Source organism: Pseudopipra pipra, chromosome W (assembly GCF_036250125.1).
Source record: "Pseudopipra pipra isolate bDixPip1 chromosome W, bDixPip1.hap1, whole genome shotgun sequence".
Taxonomy (NCBI): Eukaryota; Metazoa; Chordata; class Aves; order Passeriformes; family Pipridae; genus Pseudopipra; species Pseudopipra pipra.
In genome coordinates, this window is record NC_087580.1 from 25,371,159 (window position 1) to 25,388,750 (window position 17,592).

The 17,592-nt window shown below is 56.0% G+C and overlaps 2 protein-coding genes and 1 pseudogene across 2 annotated transcripts; 1 reads left to right on the forward strand and 2 right to left on the reverse strand.

Moving 5' to 3' along the window:
- The window catches only part of LOC135405253 (zinc finger protein 850-like), a 259,075-nt pseudogene that overhangs the window by 201,731 nt on the left and 39,752 nt on the right, over window positions 1-17,592 (reverse strand).
- Window positions 1,580-2,548, forward strand: LOC135406399 (olfactory receptor 14C36-like). Its single transcript, XM_064640796.1, has one exon. The coding sequence runs from the start codon at window positions 1,580-1,582 to the stop codon at window positions 2,546-2,548; it is 969 nt and encodes a 322-aa protein (XP_064496866.1).
- On the reverse strand, window positions 10,695-14,723 carry LOC135405506 (B-cell antigen receptor complex-associated protein alpha chain-like). The gene is given in 6 exon segments (XM_064640209.1): window positions 10,695-10,946; window positions 11,052-11,120; window positions 12,590-12,708; window positions 13,326-13,449; window positions 13,451-13,818; window positions 14,609-14,723. Coding segments are annotated over 6 exon segments (876 nt in total). The 5' UTR covers window positions 14,694-14,723; the 3' UTR covers window positions 10,695-10,835.

The following is a 17,592-nucleotide window of genomic DNA, read 5'->3' on the forward strand; positions in this document are numbered from 1 at the left end:
CAGAGCAGGGCAGGAGCTGCAGGCAGCAAGGGCAGAGAGGAGAAGGGAGCAGGAGGTTCAAGGGATCCTGGGGTGGGAGGACAGGGCAGAGCTGCTCAGGGCAGGAACCTTGCCAGTCCTTTGCCACGGTCAGGCTCTGGCTGCAGAGCAGTGCAGGTGAGTTCCTGCAAGTGCCTCTGCCAGCTGCCAAATGGCAGCAGTGGCAGGAGCTGTCAGGATGGCTCTGCTGAATTTCCTGGAGTGCAGCAGGAGAAGCTGCTGCAGAGCAGGACTTGCTGCTGCCCCATCAGAGGCCCAGGCCCAGAAGGTTCCCTGTGGCAGGGCTGGCTGTGGGGTGGGAAGGTGGGGGTGCAGCCAGGGGTGCCCAGGGCTGTGGTGCAGAGCAGGGTCCTGCCCCAGGGCTCTGTGTGCTGGGGCAGGGACTCTGCTGCCTGCCAGGGGCAGCTCTCAGCCCGGCCAAGGAGCTGCCACGGGGCTGGGGGAGAAGGGCTGTGGGGAAGGAACAACTCCTGGGAGGGCAGAGCAGGGCAGAGTCCTTCTGATCCTCAAAGTGTGCTGCAGGAATGAGGGCTGGTCACAGCTCCAGATCAAAGCAGGAAATTTCCCAGAAGGTATTTGCGAAAGGCACAGACAGACAGGGGGTACCCTAAAGAGAATGAACCAGTTCTCTCAGTGTTATACTCTGGGTTGTCTGGGTGCTGACTGTGACAGGGAAATGAATCTCTGAGCACAGGAGGAGACACTGAAACTTGAACTCTGTTAGATTAGAGAGTGCTGAACCTGAGAGTATTAGACATCAAGACTGTCTTATAGACGCATCAGTGTCACTTTTCCAGCCTCCTCAGGGTTGCTCTGACATTGCCATCAGAGCCTGCCCAGGCAGAGATGCCCCTGGGCAGTGCCCTGTGCTGCTGGGAGGGCTCTGCAGAGCAGAGCTGAGCTCCCAGGGCTGGGATGGGCTCTGGCAGCACTGCCAGGGCCCAGCCCTGTGCCCAGGGAAGCAGCTGCTGTCAGGGACAGCTCCAGGCAGCAGAGCCCTGGGCAGGGAGTGGGGGGCAAGTGTCCCCAAGGCCTGGGGGAGGGGGCGTTCAGACAGCTCTGGGGGCCCTTCCCTGCAGCTCTGCTGGGCACTGTGTGCTGGGAAAGGAGTTGCCTCTGCCTGAAGAACATCTCCCCTGCGGGACCCTGCCCCCTCTGCTAGGCCTGTGCTGCTGGGCTTGGAACTGCCCCCAGCAAGGCCTAGCTTTGTCTGAGCAGGATCCTGGGCAGTGCTGAACCTTCTCTTGGGGGTGGGCACTCTTCTGTCCGAGCCCTTGGCTTCTCTGCAGGAGGGCTCCTGTCCTGCTCTGTCCAGCACAACTACAGTGCTGGCCTGGAAAGGCACGTTGAACTCCTTGGCAGTACATGGAAAGAGCTCCTGCCACATAGAACCCTCTGCCAGCACATATTAGAGAGAAAAATTTGATTCAATCTTGAAATTAATTACATTGAAATCTGGAGTGATATTGTCAGAGGTGGCTGTTGTAATTTTACCCTGTGGCTTCCTTTTCTGAACAGACCCTGTGCTACGAATCAGCAAATGTCCAACAGCAGCTCCCTCACCCAGTTCCTCCTCCTGGCAGTTGCAGACAGGCGGGAGCTGCAGCTCCTGCACTTCTGGCTCTTCCTGGCCATCTCCCTGGCTGCCCTCCTGGCCAACGGCCTCATCCTCAGCGCCGTAGCCTGTGACCACCACCTGCACACCCCCATGGGCTTCTTCCTGCTCAACCTCTCCCTCACAGACCTGGGCTGCATCTGCACCACTGTCCCCAAAGCCATGCACAATTCCCTCTGGGACACCACAACCATCTCCTACTTGGGATGGGCTGCACAGATCTTTTTCTTTGTATTCTTCATGTCAGCTGAGTTTTGCCTCCTCACCATCATGTGCTACGACCGCTACGTTGCCATCTGCAAACCCCTGCACTACGGGACCCTCCTGGGCAGCAGAGCTTGTGCCCACATGGCAGCAGCTGCCTGGGCCACTGGGTTTCTCTATTCTCTGCTGCACACAGCCAATATATTTTCCCTGCCCCTGTGCCAGGGCAATGCCCTGGGCCAGTTCTTCTGTGAAATCCCTGCCATCCTCAAGCTCTCCTGCTCACACTCAGGCTACCTCAGGGAAATTGGACTTCTTACAATAAGTTGTTTGTTAGGTTTTGGCTGTTTTGTTTTCATCATGCTGTCCTATGTGCAGATCTTCAGGGCTGTGCTGAGGATCCCCTCTGAGCAGGGAAGGCACAAAGCCTTTTCCACGTGTCTCCCTCACCTGGCCGTGGTCTCGATCTTTGTCAGCACTGCCACATTTGCCTACCTGAAGCCCCCCTCCATCTCCTCCCCATCCCTAGATCTGGCCCTGTCAGTTCTGTACTCGGTGGTGCCTCCAGTACTGAACCCCTTCATCTACAGCCTTAGGAATCAGGAGCTAAAGGATGTCATGAGGAAAATGATGATTGGATTCTTTTCAGAACCAAAACGTTGGTTCTCTTCTTCTGTAAATAATTCCTAACATTACTTGCTACAGGCTAACTCTTCTCTTCTCAGGATTTTGGAGGGGCTAGTAATGTTTTCTTTGGTATTTTGACTTTTTAATGATGTAGTGCAGAATAAAATTTTGTTCTTGATCCCTGTTCTAATTCACTGTCTTTTTCCTGAATTTGACCCTGCCCCTGTGTAAATGAGGAACCCTCTCTTCATATTAAAACAAATGAAAGGACAAAGTAGAAACCTGGTGTTTTTGAGACGGTTCTTCAGAGATCTTTTTAAAATGTCAAGGCAGTGCCCGTGTGCAGGGGGGTTGGGGAAAAGGGGACCAGAACAGCAGTAGTGCAAGGGAGCACCAGCACTTGATCCTTCCCAATTCAACACTCTCCTTCTGTGCCTTTGGGGAAGGTCTCTGAGTGCTCTGGCTGGTTGGTCACTGTTCTGCTTGGTGTCAGTGCTGTGACCACGGGCAGGGACCGGCCCTGGGCACTGCTGGGACAGAGCTGGGCTCAAGGACAGCAGAATCCTGCCCAGGCTGGAGTCACCCAGAGATAAAGTACCTTGTGTCTGGTGTAATCCATGAGATCACAGGGCACACAGCAGGAACAGGGAGAGGAGTCTGGGGAGTGCCTCATCTTCCCCTCAGTGAACTTCCACAGGTTGACGAAGAGCAGCCCCCAAAGCCATGTCCCAGCTCTGGAACAAGGCAGGGCCCCTCTGAGCCCCCTCCATGGCCACACAGGAGCGTCTGTGGGAGGTGGTCAGTGGCAGGGAGCACCATCAGCTGGCTCTGCCTCCCAGCTAGAGCAGCACAGACCAACAGAGTCCCCCATGGCCCTGGGCCCCACAGCCCCCGTGCTCTGCAGAGCAGCCCCCCCAGCTCGGGGGCTATGGGGAGCATGGGCAGGGGGTGCAGGAAGGGCTTCTCAGGCCAGCACAGACGTGTTCCCCTGGGGAAAGGCTCTGTGGAGAGATGGGATGTGCCAGAAGAAGAGCAGGACACCCTGTGTGAGCAGAGGGGCCATGGGAAGAGGCTGCCCTGTCCCTGGGGAAAAGAGGGGGCAAAGCAAACTCTGGGAAACTCTCTGATCTAAGTTGTGCTGCCCAAGAACACGCTGACTCTAGAGGTGTCCAAGCAGGGCAGAGCTGGTGACTCCGGTCTGTGCGGCGGCGGGGGGGAGGCAGCAGCTCTGCTTGATTCCATGGAGTTCTGGGGAGGCACAGTGGCCCCTTGGTTCCAGGAGGCTCTGAAATGTCTCAGGGTTCCTTTGGTTCCATGAGGCCCTGCAGTGTCACAGTGGCCCCTTGAGTCCATGAGGTTCCTCAGGGTCAGAATGGCCCCTTGGTTCCATGAGGTTCCAAAAGGTCTCAGGGTTCCTTTTCTTCCATGAGGCCCCACATGTCAAAGTGGCCCTTTGGTTTCACCACATTTCAGTGTCCCTGTGTTCCTTTGTTTCCATGGGGCCCTGCAGTGGCACAATGGACGTTTTGTTCCATGAGCTTCCAAAATGTCTCAGGGTTCCTTTTGTTCCTTGAGGCCCCACCAGTCCCTTGCTTCCATGAGATTCACAGTTTCCCTGTGTTCTTTTGGATCCATAAGGCCCTGTAGTGTCACAACTGCCCCTTGATTCCATGAAGTCCCACAGTGTCCCTGGATTCCTTCTGTTCCATGAGGTTCCCCAGTGTCACAATGGCCTCTTGATTCCATGAAATTCCACTGTGGCCCAGGGTTTCTTTGTTTTCAAGAGCCCCTGCAGTGCCACAATGGCCTCCTGATTCCATGGGTTTCTGCAGTGTCACAATGACCCCTTTATTTCAGGATGTTGCCCACTGTGCCTGGGTTCCTTTGGCTCCATGTGGCCCTGCAGTGTCCCAGTGGTCTCTTGATTCCATGGCTTTCCCCAGGGTCACAATGGCCCCATAATTCTATGAGGTTCTGTAGTTTGACAGTGGTTCCTTGATTCCATGAGGTTGCACCATGTTATCACAAAGCTGAGCCCATCCTGATGAAAGTTCTGAGGAGGTTAGGAGGAACTGGGACAAAACGGTATAAGATAATTGAGGAAGGAAAGAGGGGCTTGGCCAAGAGAGAGGAAAGATTTTGATGAGTTAAAAACCAGGTTCAGGGAATGCTGAGGGTGCTGAAACACTGACTGCAAACACTCCTGATTGACCTTTATGCACTTTGTAACCTGAAGCCCCAACACTTCCCAAAAGTGCTGCCTCTCCCATTGAAAGGAATTCACTGCCCTAATTCCAAGCCAGAAAAAGCCCAACACCAGAACTCCAGACTCTTATTTGTACTCCAGTGCCCACCCCATTACCAAACCTGTATTACCAATATGAAAAAACAAGCTTTACTCCTGACCCAGACCAAAACCCTCTTCCCCTAATCATGAACCAGACACTGTCAGCAGAACAACAAACCTCCCTCAGCTTCCACCTAATCACGATCCTAAACTCTAAACCTCAAACCCTGATCATTAAGCACCCCCACAGCCCTTGGGAGCAGGGCAAGGACCTGCAGGGCCCAGAACAGGCCCAGGGGTTGGCAGAGGAATGGGAGGTGACCTGATCTGCTCAGCTCTGCAGTGACCCCCAGGAGAAGGGCCTGGGCTCTGGGAGGGATGTCCTGTGGCACAGGGGCTCAGGATCCAAGTTAAGAAGGCCAACTGCATGTGGGGTTGCCTTGGGGGGAGTGTGGGCACCCAGGCAAGGGAGTTGTCACCCCCCTGGACTCAGCCCTGGGGTCACCACATCTGGTCTGGTCTGTCTGTCTGTGAGGTTCCTCATTCTGGAGGAATGACGAAGAACTGGAGAGGGTCTAGTGCAGATCTGACAGGATGAAGCTTTTCTTGGTGCTGGAAAGAAAAAGAAACCCATAAAATGCAGCTTGGAAGGTTCAGACTGAAGGTGGGGAAAAAGGAATGTTACTCAAAGGGGAACCTTATGGTGCCAGAGGTCACTAAGAGGGTGATGGCATGGCTTTGTGTTCCAGGGAACAGCCAGAGCTGGTGCAGAGACATCAGGGAGGGTCTAGAAATGCTGCTGGGAGGGGGGTGGGAAAGCAGGAGGGGTGTGTGCAGCCTGCAAGGCCAGAGCAGCAGCAGGACCAGGGCAGGACAGCCTGCAGGAGAGATGGCCAAGGGCTCTGGCAGGGCTGCAAGGCCCAAAGGCACCCAGGCCTTTGTCCCCTTGCCTCTGGCAGCTGCCTCTGCCACTCAGGCCACCACAAGCCACTTTCCTGGCAGGTTCTGCCCTTGGTTTCTGCCTCGCCCCTCCCTCAGGAGCCTGGCAGGGGTTGCCCAGTTTTGGGCCTTTGTTGTTCCTCCCCCTCCCATCCCAGTGCCCCCCAAACAGCCCTGAGCCAGCCGGGAGGGACAGGATCTGCTGGGCCAGGGCCTGGGGCTCAGGCCTTGGCCTTTGTGCTCCACAAAACCAAGGCAGGCTTTGCTCAGCATTGCAGGGGCCTGCCCAGAGCCTTTGTCTGCCTGCACTCCTGGCCTCCAAGGAGCTGCTCCAAGGAGTCCCTGGGGAGGCTTTGTCAGGGCCTGCCCTCAGTGGGGCCCAGCAATGCTTCAAGGCACTTGGACTTTGGCTTCTGACTTCTTGAGCAGCTTCTTCAATCTTCTCTCAGTACCTCAGGATCATGGGCTGGGCTGCAAAAACACCGTGGGGCTCATTAAAATGCAGAAATCCCTCAGGATCTCTTTGTCTTCCTTTAATTGTCTTCAAAGCAATTTCAAAACAAGTCTTCAAAGTTTGTACTTTTTTTTTTTTTTAATTTAAGGATGGACATATTTTAGTTCAGAGAAGAGTTGATAGAGGTGTTCTCCAAGTGATCTTGATGCTGAGTGTCTCCTCAGGTGATCCACACTGACCCTGGATGATCAACCTTGCTCCTCACCTCACCCCCCAGCCTCACCAGTTCTGACATGGCCCATCTTGGACTGACAGCTGATGCAGCTCCAAACACACTGTGGGACCCATTAAAACACTGAAAACAAATTATTTCCCTTCCTTTCATTGTCTTCAAGACTTGAACAGCTAATTCGAGTTGTTTTGTAGTTTAGCTAAGAAAGAAGATTTTAAAGTGGAAGTCACGAAAAATAATTTTTTTGATGAAAGGGAATGATTTACACAGATCCTCGGGATGCAAGAGGGTCAGGGCACAAAGGATTTGGACACAAGTATAAGGGGGCAAAAGAGATTAGTAGCATTTAATTATTGATCAGTTGAACAATTATCAACTGGTTCAATAGCATTTGCCACAATTTTAACAGTGACTGAATTACAGATTCACAATAACAACATTCATCATTGTCATGGCCAGGCTTCGCGAACGAAGATTTGGGAAGGCTCTATCCACATTTGTTACAGGCACGCTGGTGGCTAGCAAGGCCAATATGAGATAGGCATAACGGATTGCAAAAGGCACAGCAGAAAGACTCCTTAGGTGGTATATTCTGCAAACACGGTTCTTTCTGCATTGTCTTTTCTCCTCAAGGGTGATCCTGCATGCGTTCTCAAAAGCATCAGCAGTGTTATAGATGGTGTGTCTCCAGGCCTCCCGACTGGAGGCCAGAGTAGACCAGTTATGATGATCAATATGGCCAAGGCTGAGATGTTGTTTCAGGGAGTCCTTGTATCTTCTCTTTGGGGCTCCTTTCTTGCAGCAGCCAGTGGCAAGTTCACCACAGAGCAAGATCTTAGGGAGGGGGTGGTTGGTCCTTCATCCTTGAGACGTGCCCTGCCCAACGCAGCTGTGTTCTCATCAACATGGCCTCAATACTTGTGACTGCTGCTTGTTCTAGAACAGATGCATTGGTCACATAATCTGACCAGTGGATGTTTAGGATTGTGCAAAGGCAGCGTTGATGGAAGCGTTCTAGGAGACGCAGGTGGTGGTGGTAGATGACCCATGATTCAGATCCGTATAATAGAGTAGACACCACTATGGTTCTGTAAACACTGATCTTTGTACTTTTCTTCAAGTGTTTATAATGCCAAACTCTTTTATGAAGCTTTCCAAAAGCTCTCTATGCCTTTGCTAACCTGTTGTCTATCTCTCGGTCAATCTCACCATCCGAAGAGATGAGGCTACCCAGGTAATTAAACTGCTGAACTGGTTTGAGCACTGATTGGCCAATGGTGATATGGGGATGAAGGAAGACTTCCTGAGGTGCAGGTTGATGGATTGATGGAGAACCTCTGTCTTCTTTAAGCTGACTTCCAGCCCAAAGAGCTCAGCAGTATCTGCAAAGCAGGATGTTAAACGCTGCAGAGCTGCTTCTGTGTGGGCAACAAGGGCGGCGTCATCAGCATAAAACAGCTCCTGGACAAGATGGTTTAAGGTCTTGGTGTGGGCCTTCAGTCGCCTTAGGTTGAAAAGGCTTCCATCAGTACGGTATCGAATGTAGATACCGTCCTGATCATCGAGGTCTGCCGTGGCCCTTTGGAGTATCCTGCTGAAAAAGATTGTGAATACGGTTGGTGCAAGAACACAGCCTTGTTTCACACCATTGGTTATTAGAAAGGGCTCAGAAAGTTCATCACCACATCTGACTTGGCCGTGCTGATCCTCATGGAGTGAGATGATCATTTTAAGGAACTTGGGGGGACAACCTAAACGTTCCAAAATCTGCCACAGACCTTTTCTGCTCACAGTACCAAAAGCCTTGGTGAGGTCGACAAAGGTTACATAGAGACCTTTGTTCTGTTCCCTACACTTCTCTTGCAGTTGTCTGAGAAAAAACACCATGTCTGTGGTGCTCCTGTTGGCTCTGAAACCACACTGACTTTCAGGTAGCATTCCTTCTGCTATAGCAGGTATTAGTCTGTTCAAGAGTATTCTTGCCAGGATTTTGCCAGCAATGGAGAGCAGAGTAATACCAGGGTAATATGAGCAGTCTGATTTAGTACCTTTCTTTTTATACAAAGTGATGATGACTGCATCTCGAAGGCCTGATGGTAGTTCGCCTGGTTCCCAACAGCGCACCACAAACTCATGAAATTTAGCATGGAGTGCAAGGCCCCCACGTTTCCAGACTTTGGGTGGAATTCCATCAACCCCAGCTGCCTTGCTGATTTTCACCTGCTATATGGCCTTAAGGGTTTCTCCTAAAGTGGGGGCAGTATCCAATTCATATTTCACTGGTTGTTGTGTGATGGACTGAATTGCTGAGTCTTGGACTACACAGTTGGTGCTGAAAAGAGTCTCAAAGTGTTCAGACCATCGATTCAAAACGGAGGTTTTATCTGTTAGAAGCGTTTGCCCATCAGCACTGAGTAGAGGGCTTTGGGCTTGGTATGTAGGCACGTATGCTGAATAAAGGACTATCTTCTTGTGCATACATATATATACACACACACTGAACAGAGTGAAAAAGTTGAAGTCTACTCAACTGTTGGTCATAAAGTGGAATTAAGTTTAGGAGAAAACATAACCTAATTAGGAGGTTATGAAAGGCACATTAGTATGTGCTGGTGTCGTGGTTTGGACCTTGTTTTCCCCCAGAGGCTGAGAAAAGTGGTAGACCCCAAGGGGTGGAAACCCTTAGAAGTTTTGAAATTCTGTCCAATGGGCGCTCCTGCAGAAATGTAAACATATCACAACCAGACCTGAAGAGAAGAGTTGTAGTTTTAGTTGTTTTAGAAGAGGTGGCCATGTTGTAGGGCCACGAGGAAGGGGCTCTGTGCCCCTTGGGGCCTCTGGCCCCCTCCCAGCCCCTGGCTGGGGGGGCTGCAGGGACCTGGAACAGCATAAAGCTGGGCTAGGTGCCTGTAGTTATGCTGGGAGATGTTTTTTCTCCATGGGCACACAGCAGCAGCCAGGACTGATCAGAGAAACGGTGGCAGAGAGCCAGAGATAAGCACCTGAACTGAAGAAGCAGCAGAAACAACATGCAGCACCGCAGAGAAGGACTCCTGGAAGACAGAGCCGGGAGAAAGAGAGCCAGCAGCAGAGAGACAGAGTTTGGGGTAAGGCTGTACCAGATTCCCCAAAACTCCCTTGAGACCCCTCTTGGAGAAGAGGGACATGGACTCCTATTTTGGAGAAGAGTTTTAGACATGCAGCACCGGAGAGAGAGAGGAGCTGAGAAGCTCAGAGCGTCCTGGAGCTGGACCGGGACGGCCAGATGGAATGCGAGGGAGTTGACCTTGGCTCCCCCCTCGCACTGCTGCCACGGTGGCAGCCTGAGAGACAGGGCACAGAGGTCCTGCAAGCTTGAATCTCTTGAGATACCAGACCGTCACGAAGACCCCCCTGTGTCTTCGTGATATGACGTGGTGATACGACCTTGTCTGGGGTTACGAAGCCCACGGAAGACCCCTGCGTCAAGGGGGCCGAGGGAGCTTGGTACCTCCCTCGTGAGTGCTGGCAGAAAGCCAGCCACAGCTGCTGCATGTGGAGAAGACAGACAGAACCTGCTGCCTTAGAAGATGCTGCTGATTAAGGACTGGAAGGGATCTGTTCTTCTTTCCCTCCTGGACTTTTATTTGGAGGGGAGAAGAGATCTGATCCATTGTAAATACTATATGTCATGGTAGAGATAGTTATAATCGTGTGTATAATGTGATATGGTATTTATTTGTACAGTCATTGTAATATATTCCCTTCCCCCACTTTGAGTCTGGTGTGTTTTGTCTGGAAAAACCCATCTCACATTGGGTTGAGATGTGGGAGGGGGGATGGAGTTAGGGAATTGGATTTTGGGGCTATCTCAAACCATGACAGAGGGAAAGTGAGGGAAAATGGGAGAGTGAGGGGAAAATAGAGGATAATGGGGGGAAATGAGGGAAAATAGGAGATAATGTGGAAATGGGAATAATGGGGAAAATAGGAGATAATGAGGAAAAATGGGGGGGAATGGGGGAAATAAGGGGAAATAGGGGATAATGGAGGAAATGGGGGAAAATGGGGGGAAAATGGGGGAAATGAGGGAAAACAGGGTAATAGGGAAAATGGGGGATAATGAGGGAAAATGGGGAAAATAGAGGATGAAGAAGGAAAATGGGGGATAATAGGGGAAAAATAGGGGGTCACTACAAGACCCCCCTTCCCATCAGACTCTGAGGCATCTCTGCTCTCACCTGCCTCCCCTTGCTGATTAATTAACCACTCGTTAATTACTAACAAGTAATTAACCCCCCAAAACCCACAGAACCCGTCCGGCAGTGCAGCAGCTTTATTTTGGGGGGGGTCAGCATGGCCTTGTGTCACCAGAGCAGAGCATTGGGGGGGCCAAGCAGAGCCAGGGGATCCCAAACCCCTTCCCAGGGGGTCCCACCCCCCTTTTTCGGGGGGTCCCTCAGGGCTTTTCCAGCTGGGAGTCGCCGGGGAGGGTCCCCACGTCCTGGTAGGTGGGTTGGACCCCCCGGGAAATGTCCTCGTACATCGAACACTCGTCCAGGTTCAGCCCCTGAAAGCAGGGAAAGGGGGGGATTCGGGTCAGTTTGGGTGGGTTTAGGGGCTGATAGACCCCTCCGAGCACGATTTTGGGGCACGGGGGCCCCCGGAACGTCACCTCGTAGAGGTTTTCCTCCTCGCATGTGGTTTTTTCGGGGTGCAGCAGCTGCTCGTTGGCCCAGCGCTTCTGTGGGGGGGGAACAGGGGGCATGGGGGGGGTTGGAGTGGCCAGGGGGGCTTTGGGGGCACCAGAGGGGATTTAGGGGTGGCCGGGGGGGGGGGAAGGGAGCACAAGGGGTTTTTGGGGTGGCCAGGGGGGGTTTTCTGGGGGCACCAGGGGGGTTTTGGGGTGGCCAGGGGGGGTTTTGGGGGCACTAGTCAGGATTTAGGGGTGGCCGGGGGGGGGGGGTGGGAGCACCAAGGGGGAATTAAGGGTGATGGGGAAAACTAGGGGTGGCCGGGGGGGGTTTCTGGGGGCACCAGGGGGGATTTAGGGGTGGCCGGGGGGGGGGGGGTTGGGGGCACTACGGGGTATTTAGGGGTATCCGGGGGGGGCTAGGGGGCACCAAGGGGGAATTAAGGGGTGACGGGGGAAAACTAGGGGTGGTTGGGGGGGGTTTGGGGTGGCCAGGGGGGTTTTGGGAGCACCAGGGGGATTTTGGAGTGGCCGGGGGGGGTTTCTGGGGGCACCAGGGGGGATTTAGGGGTGGCCGGGGGGGGTTTCTGGGGGCACCAGGGGGGATTTAGGGGTGGCCGGGGGGGGTTGGGGGCACTACGGGGTATTTAGGGGTATCCGGGGGGGGCTAGGGGCACCAAGGGGGAATTAAGGGGTGACGGGGGAAAACTAGGGGTGGTCGGGGGGGGTTTGGGGTGGCCAGGGGGGTTTTTGGGGGCACCAGGGGGATTTAGGGGTGGCCGGGGGGAGTTGGGTGTCTCTGGGGAGGACTGGGGGGATTTGGGGATGGCAGGAGGAGATTGGGGAGAACTGGGGGGGAATTGGGGAGAACTGGGAGGTACGGGGGGTTTGAAGGGGTTTTGGGGTCATCTGGAGGGGAATTGGGGGGTACCGGGGCGGGTTGGGGGTGTCGGGGGGGATTGGGGTTACTCAGGAGGGGATTTAGGGGGACCTGGGGGGCAATTGGTGTCCCCAGGGTCTCAATTAATGTCCCCAATGTCTCAATTGGTGTCCCCAGTGTCCCAGTTGGTGTCCCCAGTGTCCCATTTACGGGTCCCAATGTCCCACCTGGTGTCCCCAGTGTCCCAGTTGGTGTCCCCAATGTCCCAGTTGGTGTCTCAATGTCCCAATTAGTGTCCCCAGCATCCCAGTTGGTTTCCCCAATGTCCCAATTAGGTGTCCCCAGTGTCCCAATTGGCGTCCCCAGTGTCCCATTTAGGGGTCCCAAAGTTCCAGTTGGTGTCCCCAGTGTCCCAACTGGGGGTCCCAGTGACAGAACTGGGGGTCTCAGTGTCCCAGTTGGTGTCCCCCTGTCCCAGTTGTCCCAGTGTCCCAGTTGGGTGTCCCAGTGTCCCAGTTGGTGTCCCAGTGTCCCAGTTGGTGTCCCCCTGTCCCAGTTGTCTCAGTGTCCTAGTTGGTGTCCCAGTGTCCCAGTTGGTGTCCCCCTGTCCCAGTTGTCCCAGTTTGTCCCAGTGTCCCACCCTGAGCAGCAGCAGCAGCCCCGGCCCGGCCGAGCAGAGCAGCAGCAGCACCCCCTGCGCCGTCAGGATCCGGTTCTTGGTGCTCTCCCTCAGCGCCAGGAACGGGGCGGGAACCGGCTCTGCGGGAACGGGACTGGGTAACTGGGAGGGACTGGGGTATACTGGGAGGGACTGGGGTATACTGGGAGGGAGTGCAGGGCACTGGGTTATACTGGGAGGGCCTGGGCTATACTGGGAGGGCACTGGGTTATACTGGGAGGGACTGGGTTATACTGGAAAGGGCACTGGGAGGGACTCAAGGGGGATACTGGGAGTGACTGGAACAGACTGGAGTGGGACTGGAGGGCACTGAGAAGGGCTCAAAGGGGATACTGGGAATAACTGGGATGGACTGGGGGGCACTGCAGGGCACTGGGATGGACTGGGGGGGCTTGTGGTAGCACTGGGTTATACTGGGAGGGGACTGGGATGGACTGGGTTATACTGGGAGGGGACTAGGATGGACTGGGAAAGACCGGTGACTCAGATGAGACCCCCCAGCCCCCCCTGACTCCTCCCCGAGACCCCCAGGACCCTCCCGAAGGTGCCGCAGGGCTGGGGGGCACTGGGATACCCTTGGAGGGGACTGGGACAGACTGGGTTAAACTAGGAGGGACTGGGCTATACTGGTACCATGCTGGGGGCACCGGGAGGGGCCGAGTGACCTGGCTGAGACCCCCCCGCGCCCCCCACTCACCGAGGACCCTGACGAAGGTGCCGCAGCTCTGGGCCGTCTCCCCCCCGGACTCCACGCGGCAGAAGAAGAGCCCGGAGTCGTTGTGGGACAGTTTGGGGAAGGTCAGGGTGGAGCTTCCCCCCCCCTTCCTGCACCACCCGGTCCATCCGGCGGCCCCCCCGGGTGGCCACCACCTCCTGGGGCCAGGGGCAGCTCCGGGGGACCTCCCCGAGCGCGGGGGGACACGCCTGGAGCCAGGTCAGGGCGGTGTCGGGGGGGCCTCGGAAGTGGCACTCGAGGGTCAGGGGGGTCCCCACGCGCCCCTCGCGGGAGGGGGGCCCCCCCCACACCCGGAGCCACCCCCGGGGTGGGGCCGGGGAGCAGGAGGGGGTCGGGGGGCTCCCGGTGGTCACGATCACAGGGGTCGGCGTCTCGGGGGGCTCCGGGGAGGGAGGCAGGGAGGGGGTCGGGCACGAGGCGCAGCCTTCAGGGGGGGTCTGGGAGCACTGGGAGCCTGCGGGGACAGAGGGGGGTTATGGGGGGTCCCCCGGAGCTCCCCAACCCCCACGGAGGGCGGCTGACCCCGGGGGGGTCACTGGGGGTCCCTGTCCCTGCTGGAGGGGGGTCTTTGGGAGTTCCCAGAACTGTGAGAGGTCATTGGGGGACCCCCGGGATCTCTGAAGGTCCCCCAGACCCATCGGAGGGTCATTGGGGCCCCCCAGCCCCTCTCACTTCCCCCCCTCCCCCCTCCCAGTTTCGGTTCCCTGTCCCAGTTTGGGGACAGGAAATACTGATTGGGAGGGAGAGCGGGGGACGTTTTGACACAGGTGCGGGGGATGAAACCCAATGCTGAGACCCCCTGAGACCCCCCCAGACCCAAACCCTGAGACCCCCAGACGCAAATGGCGACCTTGGGATCCCTGAGACCCCCAGATCCAAATCCTGAGCCCCTCGGACCAAAACCCTAAGCCTCCCTGACCCAAACTGAGACCCCCAGACCCAAACTCAGACCCCCAAGACCCAACCTGAGCCCTCCAGACCCAAAACCTGAGATCCCCAGAGCCAAACTGAGACCCCCAGACCCAAATCCTGAGCCCCCCAGACCCAAAACCTGAGATCCCCAGACCCAAACTAAGACCCCCCAGAACCAAGGTCCCCAGACCCAAACTGAGGCCTTGGGACCCCTGAGACCCCCAAACCCAAAGCCTGAGACCCCCTGACCCAAACTGAAACCCCAGAGACCCCTCAGACCCAAACTGAGACCCCCCCAGACCAAAACTGAGACCCCCAGACCCAAATCCTACCTGCGAGGAGCAGGATGAGGATGAGCAGGGGTCTTGTGACCCCCCAGTTTGGGGGAGGCCTCTGATTTTGGGGAGCCCCCTCCATCCCCCCACTGTCCCCGCTGAGGCCTCAAAAACAGGAGATGCAGCCCAGTGACCCCGGGAGGCCGCGCCCACACAAAATTCCCCCGGGGGGAAGGGCTGGGGGCCACGCCCATCCATCCCCCGACCTGCTGCCTCAAAATCCCCCCAGGACTTCTGAGGGGGGGAATTTCGGGGGTCTCAGGGGACTCAGTTTGGGTCTCAGGGTCCTCCCAGGTCCCCCCTGTCCTTCTTCCCTCCTGCCCCAGGCCCCGAGCTGAGGATGGAGAGCCCAGAGGACAAATCCCCCCGTGAGACCCTGGTGGGAGAGGCTGTTTTGAAGGGCTCCAGGAAGGCAGCGGGGAGGAAAAGGGCCGGAGATCCCCCCGCAGGAGGGGCTCCAAAGCCAGCCCAGGGTGCTCTGAGGGGGGAAGACCCAGCCTGTGCCGGGAAGGCAGCCGGAGATTCAACAATTGCTTTAGTGTAGAGCACTGTCCTGTCTTATCCTGTACTCCTGGTAGTTTTAGTGTTTCTATTGTGCAGTAAATAATTCTGATGAAGATCTTTCGTGTGATCATTTGTAACCCTAAATAAATTCATTTCTATCAAGAGATCTGATTTGCCATCTTTAAAACCTGGGGGACAAAGGTGGTTCAGTCACACCTCTCTAATTCCTCTAAACTGAAACTGTTGGCATAATCCAAGGCTGAGGTTGGATCCAGCAGCCCCCAGCACCCCACAGGAAGTTGGGAGCTCAGGGGGGCCACCACCCTTTGCCAACCCTCCCTGTGCCCAAAGACCCCCATGGGACTGTCAGACCTGCCAGACCACCCACCCTTTTCCACCCTTCTCCCTGTTCCTCCCACTTTCCCATTGTCCCCTCCATCCCCAGCCCCCTCATGCTCAGTTTGGGGGTCCCACCCTCCCCTTTCCCCACTCTTCTGACTTCTCCCACCCATTTCCCATCATCTCCCAAACCTCAGAGCCCTCCCCCCCTCCACTTTTGGGGGGTCCCTCTGTCCTCCCACTCACTTTGGTGTCCCACCACCCCTTTATCCCCTCTGACCCCCCTTTTCCCACTGTCTGCCCCCTTCCCACCCCCCCCTCACCCGAGAGCTCCTCACCCGCAGCCGGGGGGGCTCCCAGCACCACCAGTGCCCAGAGAAGTCCCCCCAGAAAAGGGGTTGGGTGGGGTCCTGAATGGGCTCTGAGTATGTTTGGGGGTCCTTGAGGGGCTGTGGGGAGGTTTTGGGGGGTCCCAGCACCTTTTAGGGTGAGTTGGGTGCTTTACTGAGGGGTAGGTGCCCTCTCAAAGCCCCCCCAGAGCAGACTGACACAGGGGGAACACAGGGGGGTCCCCATTTCTGATCCATCCTGGGGCCGATTCTGCCCCCCCAAACTCAGCTACACCCCTTGGGATTCCCCCAAGCCCCTCCCCCACTGTCTCCCATAACCAGGACTGGGGAGAACTGGGAAGGTTTACTGGGATCACTGGAAGCAGCTGGGTGGTGTCAGAATAAAAGCAGGGGAGGGAGGGACACAGGACACCCCAAAATCCTCGTGGGGATGGGGGCGGGGGGTCCAGCCACCGGCTCAGGAGCTCTGTGGGGAGAGAAAAGGGGGTGACACCACAGTGGGGGCCTCATGGCACAGAAACAACTGAGGGACATTGTGGAACCTCGTGGAATCAACAGGACATTACAGAATCACAGACTCAAAGAATATGCCAAGGTGGAAGGGACTCACCAGGATCACCAAGTCCAGCACTTAGCCCTGCCCAGGACCATTCCCAAGAGTCACACCGTGTGTCTGAGAGTATCATCCAAATGCTGCTGGAGCCCTGGCAGCCTTGGTGCTGTGCCCACTGCCCTGAGGAGCCTGTTCAGTAACCTCAGTCCTGTCCCTGCTCCCCACAGAGCAGAGCTCAGTCCCTGCCCCTCCTCTGCCCCTCCCCAGGAAGCTGGAACTGCAATGGGGTCTCCCCTCAGTCTCCTCCAGCTGAACACACCAAGTGCCCTCAGTGTCCTCACACGCCTTCCCCCCAAGGCCCTTCCCCACCTTCCTTGCTCTCCTTTGGACACTCTCCAATGGCTCAATCTCTCCCTTCCATTGTGTCCCCCCAAACTGCCCCAATGGTGCAGGTGAGGCCGCCCCAGGGCAGAGCAGAGCGGGACAATCCCCTCCCTGGCCCGGCCGGCCATGCTGGGCCTGATGCCCCCAGGACAGGCTTGGCCCTCCTGGCTGCCAGGGCACTGCTGACTCAGGGCCAACTGGCCACCCACCAGCACCCCCAGGGCCCTTTCCCAGCACTGCTTTCCAGCCTCTCCTTCCCAGTCTGTCCGTCCATCTGGGGTTGCCCCATCCCAGGGCAGAATCCGGCACTTCCCCCTGTTGAAGTTCTCATGGTTGGTGATTCCCAGCCCTTGGATCTCTCCAGGTCTCTCTGCAGGGCCTCCCTGCCCTCAGGGGACTCAACAGCTCCTCCCAGTTTGGGGTCATCTGCAAACTTACTTAGTGTTGCTTCCAGTGCTGCATCCAAGCCATTGATGGAGATGCTGGAGAGCACAGGGCCCAGATGGAGCCCTGTGGAACCCCACCAGTGACCCCCATCTGATGTCACCCCAGTCACTGTCACCCTCCGTGCCCGACCCAGGAGCCAATTGCTCACCCAGCACAGGATGTGTTTATCCAGCTCTGGGCTGGACAGTTTGTCCAGAAGGATCCTGGGAGAGACAGGACTGAAAGCTTTACTGAAATCCAGAAAGATCACATCAACTGGCCTCCCTTGACCAGCCAGGTGGGTCATCTTGTCATAGAAGGAAATCAGATTTGATAGGCAGGACTTTCCACTCCTGAAGCCCTGCTGGCTGTGTTGTCTTTCAGGTGTTTTTCAACCTCTCCCAGAATAATCTTCTCCATAACTT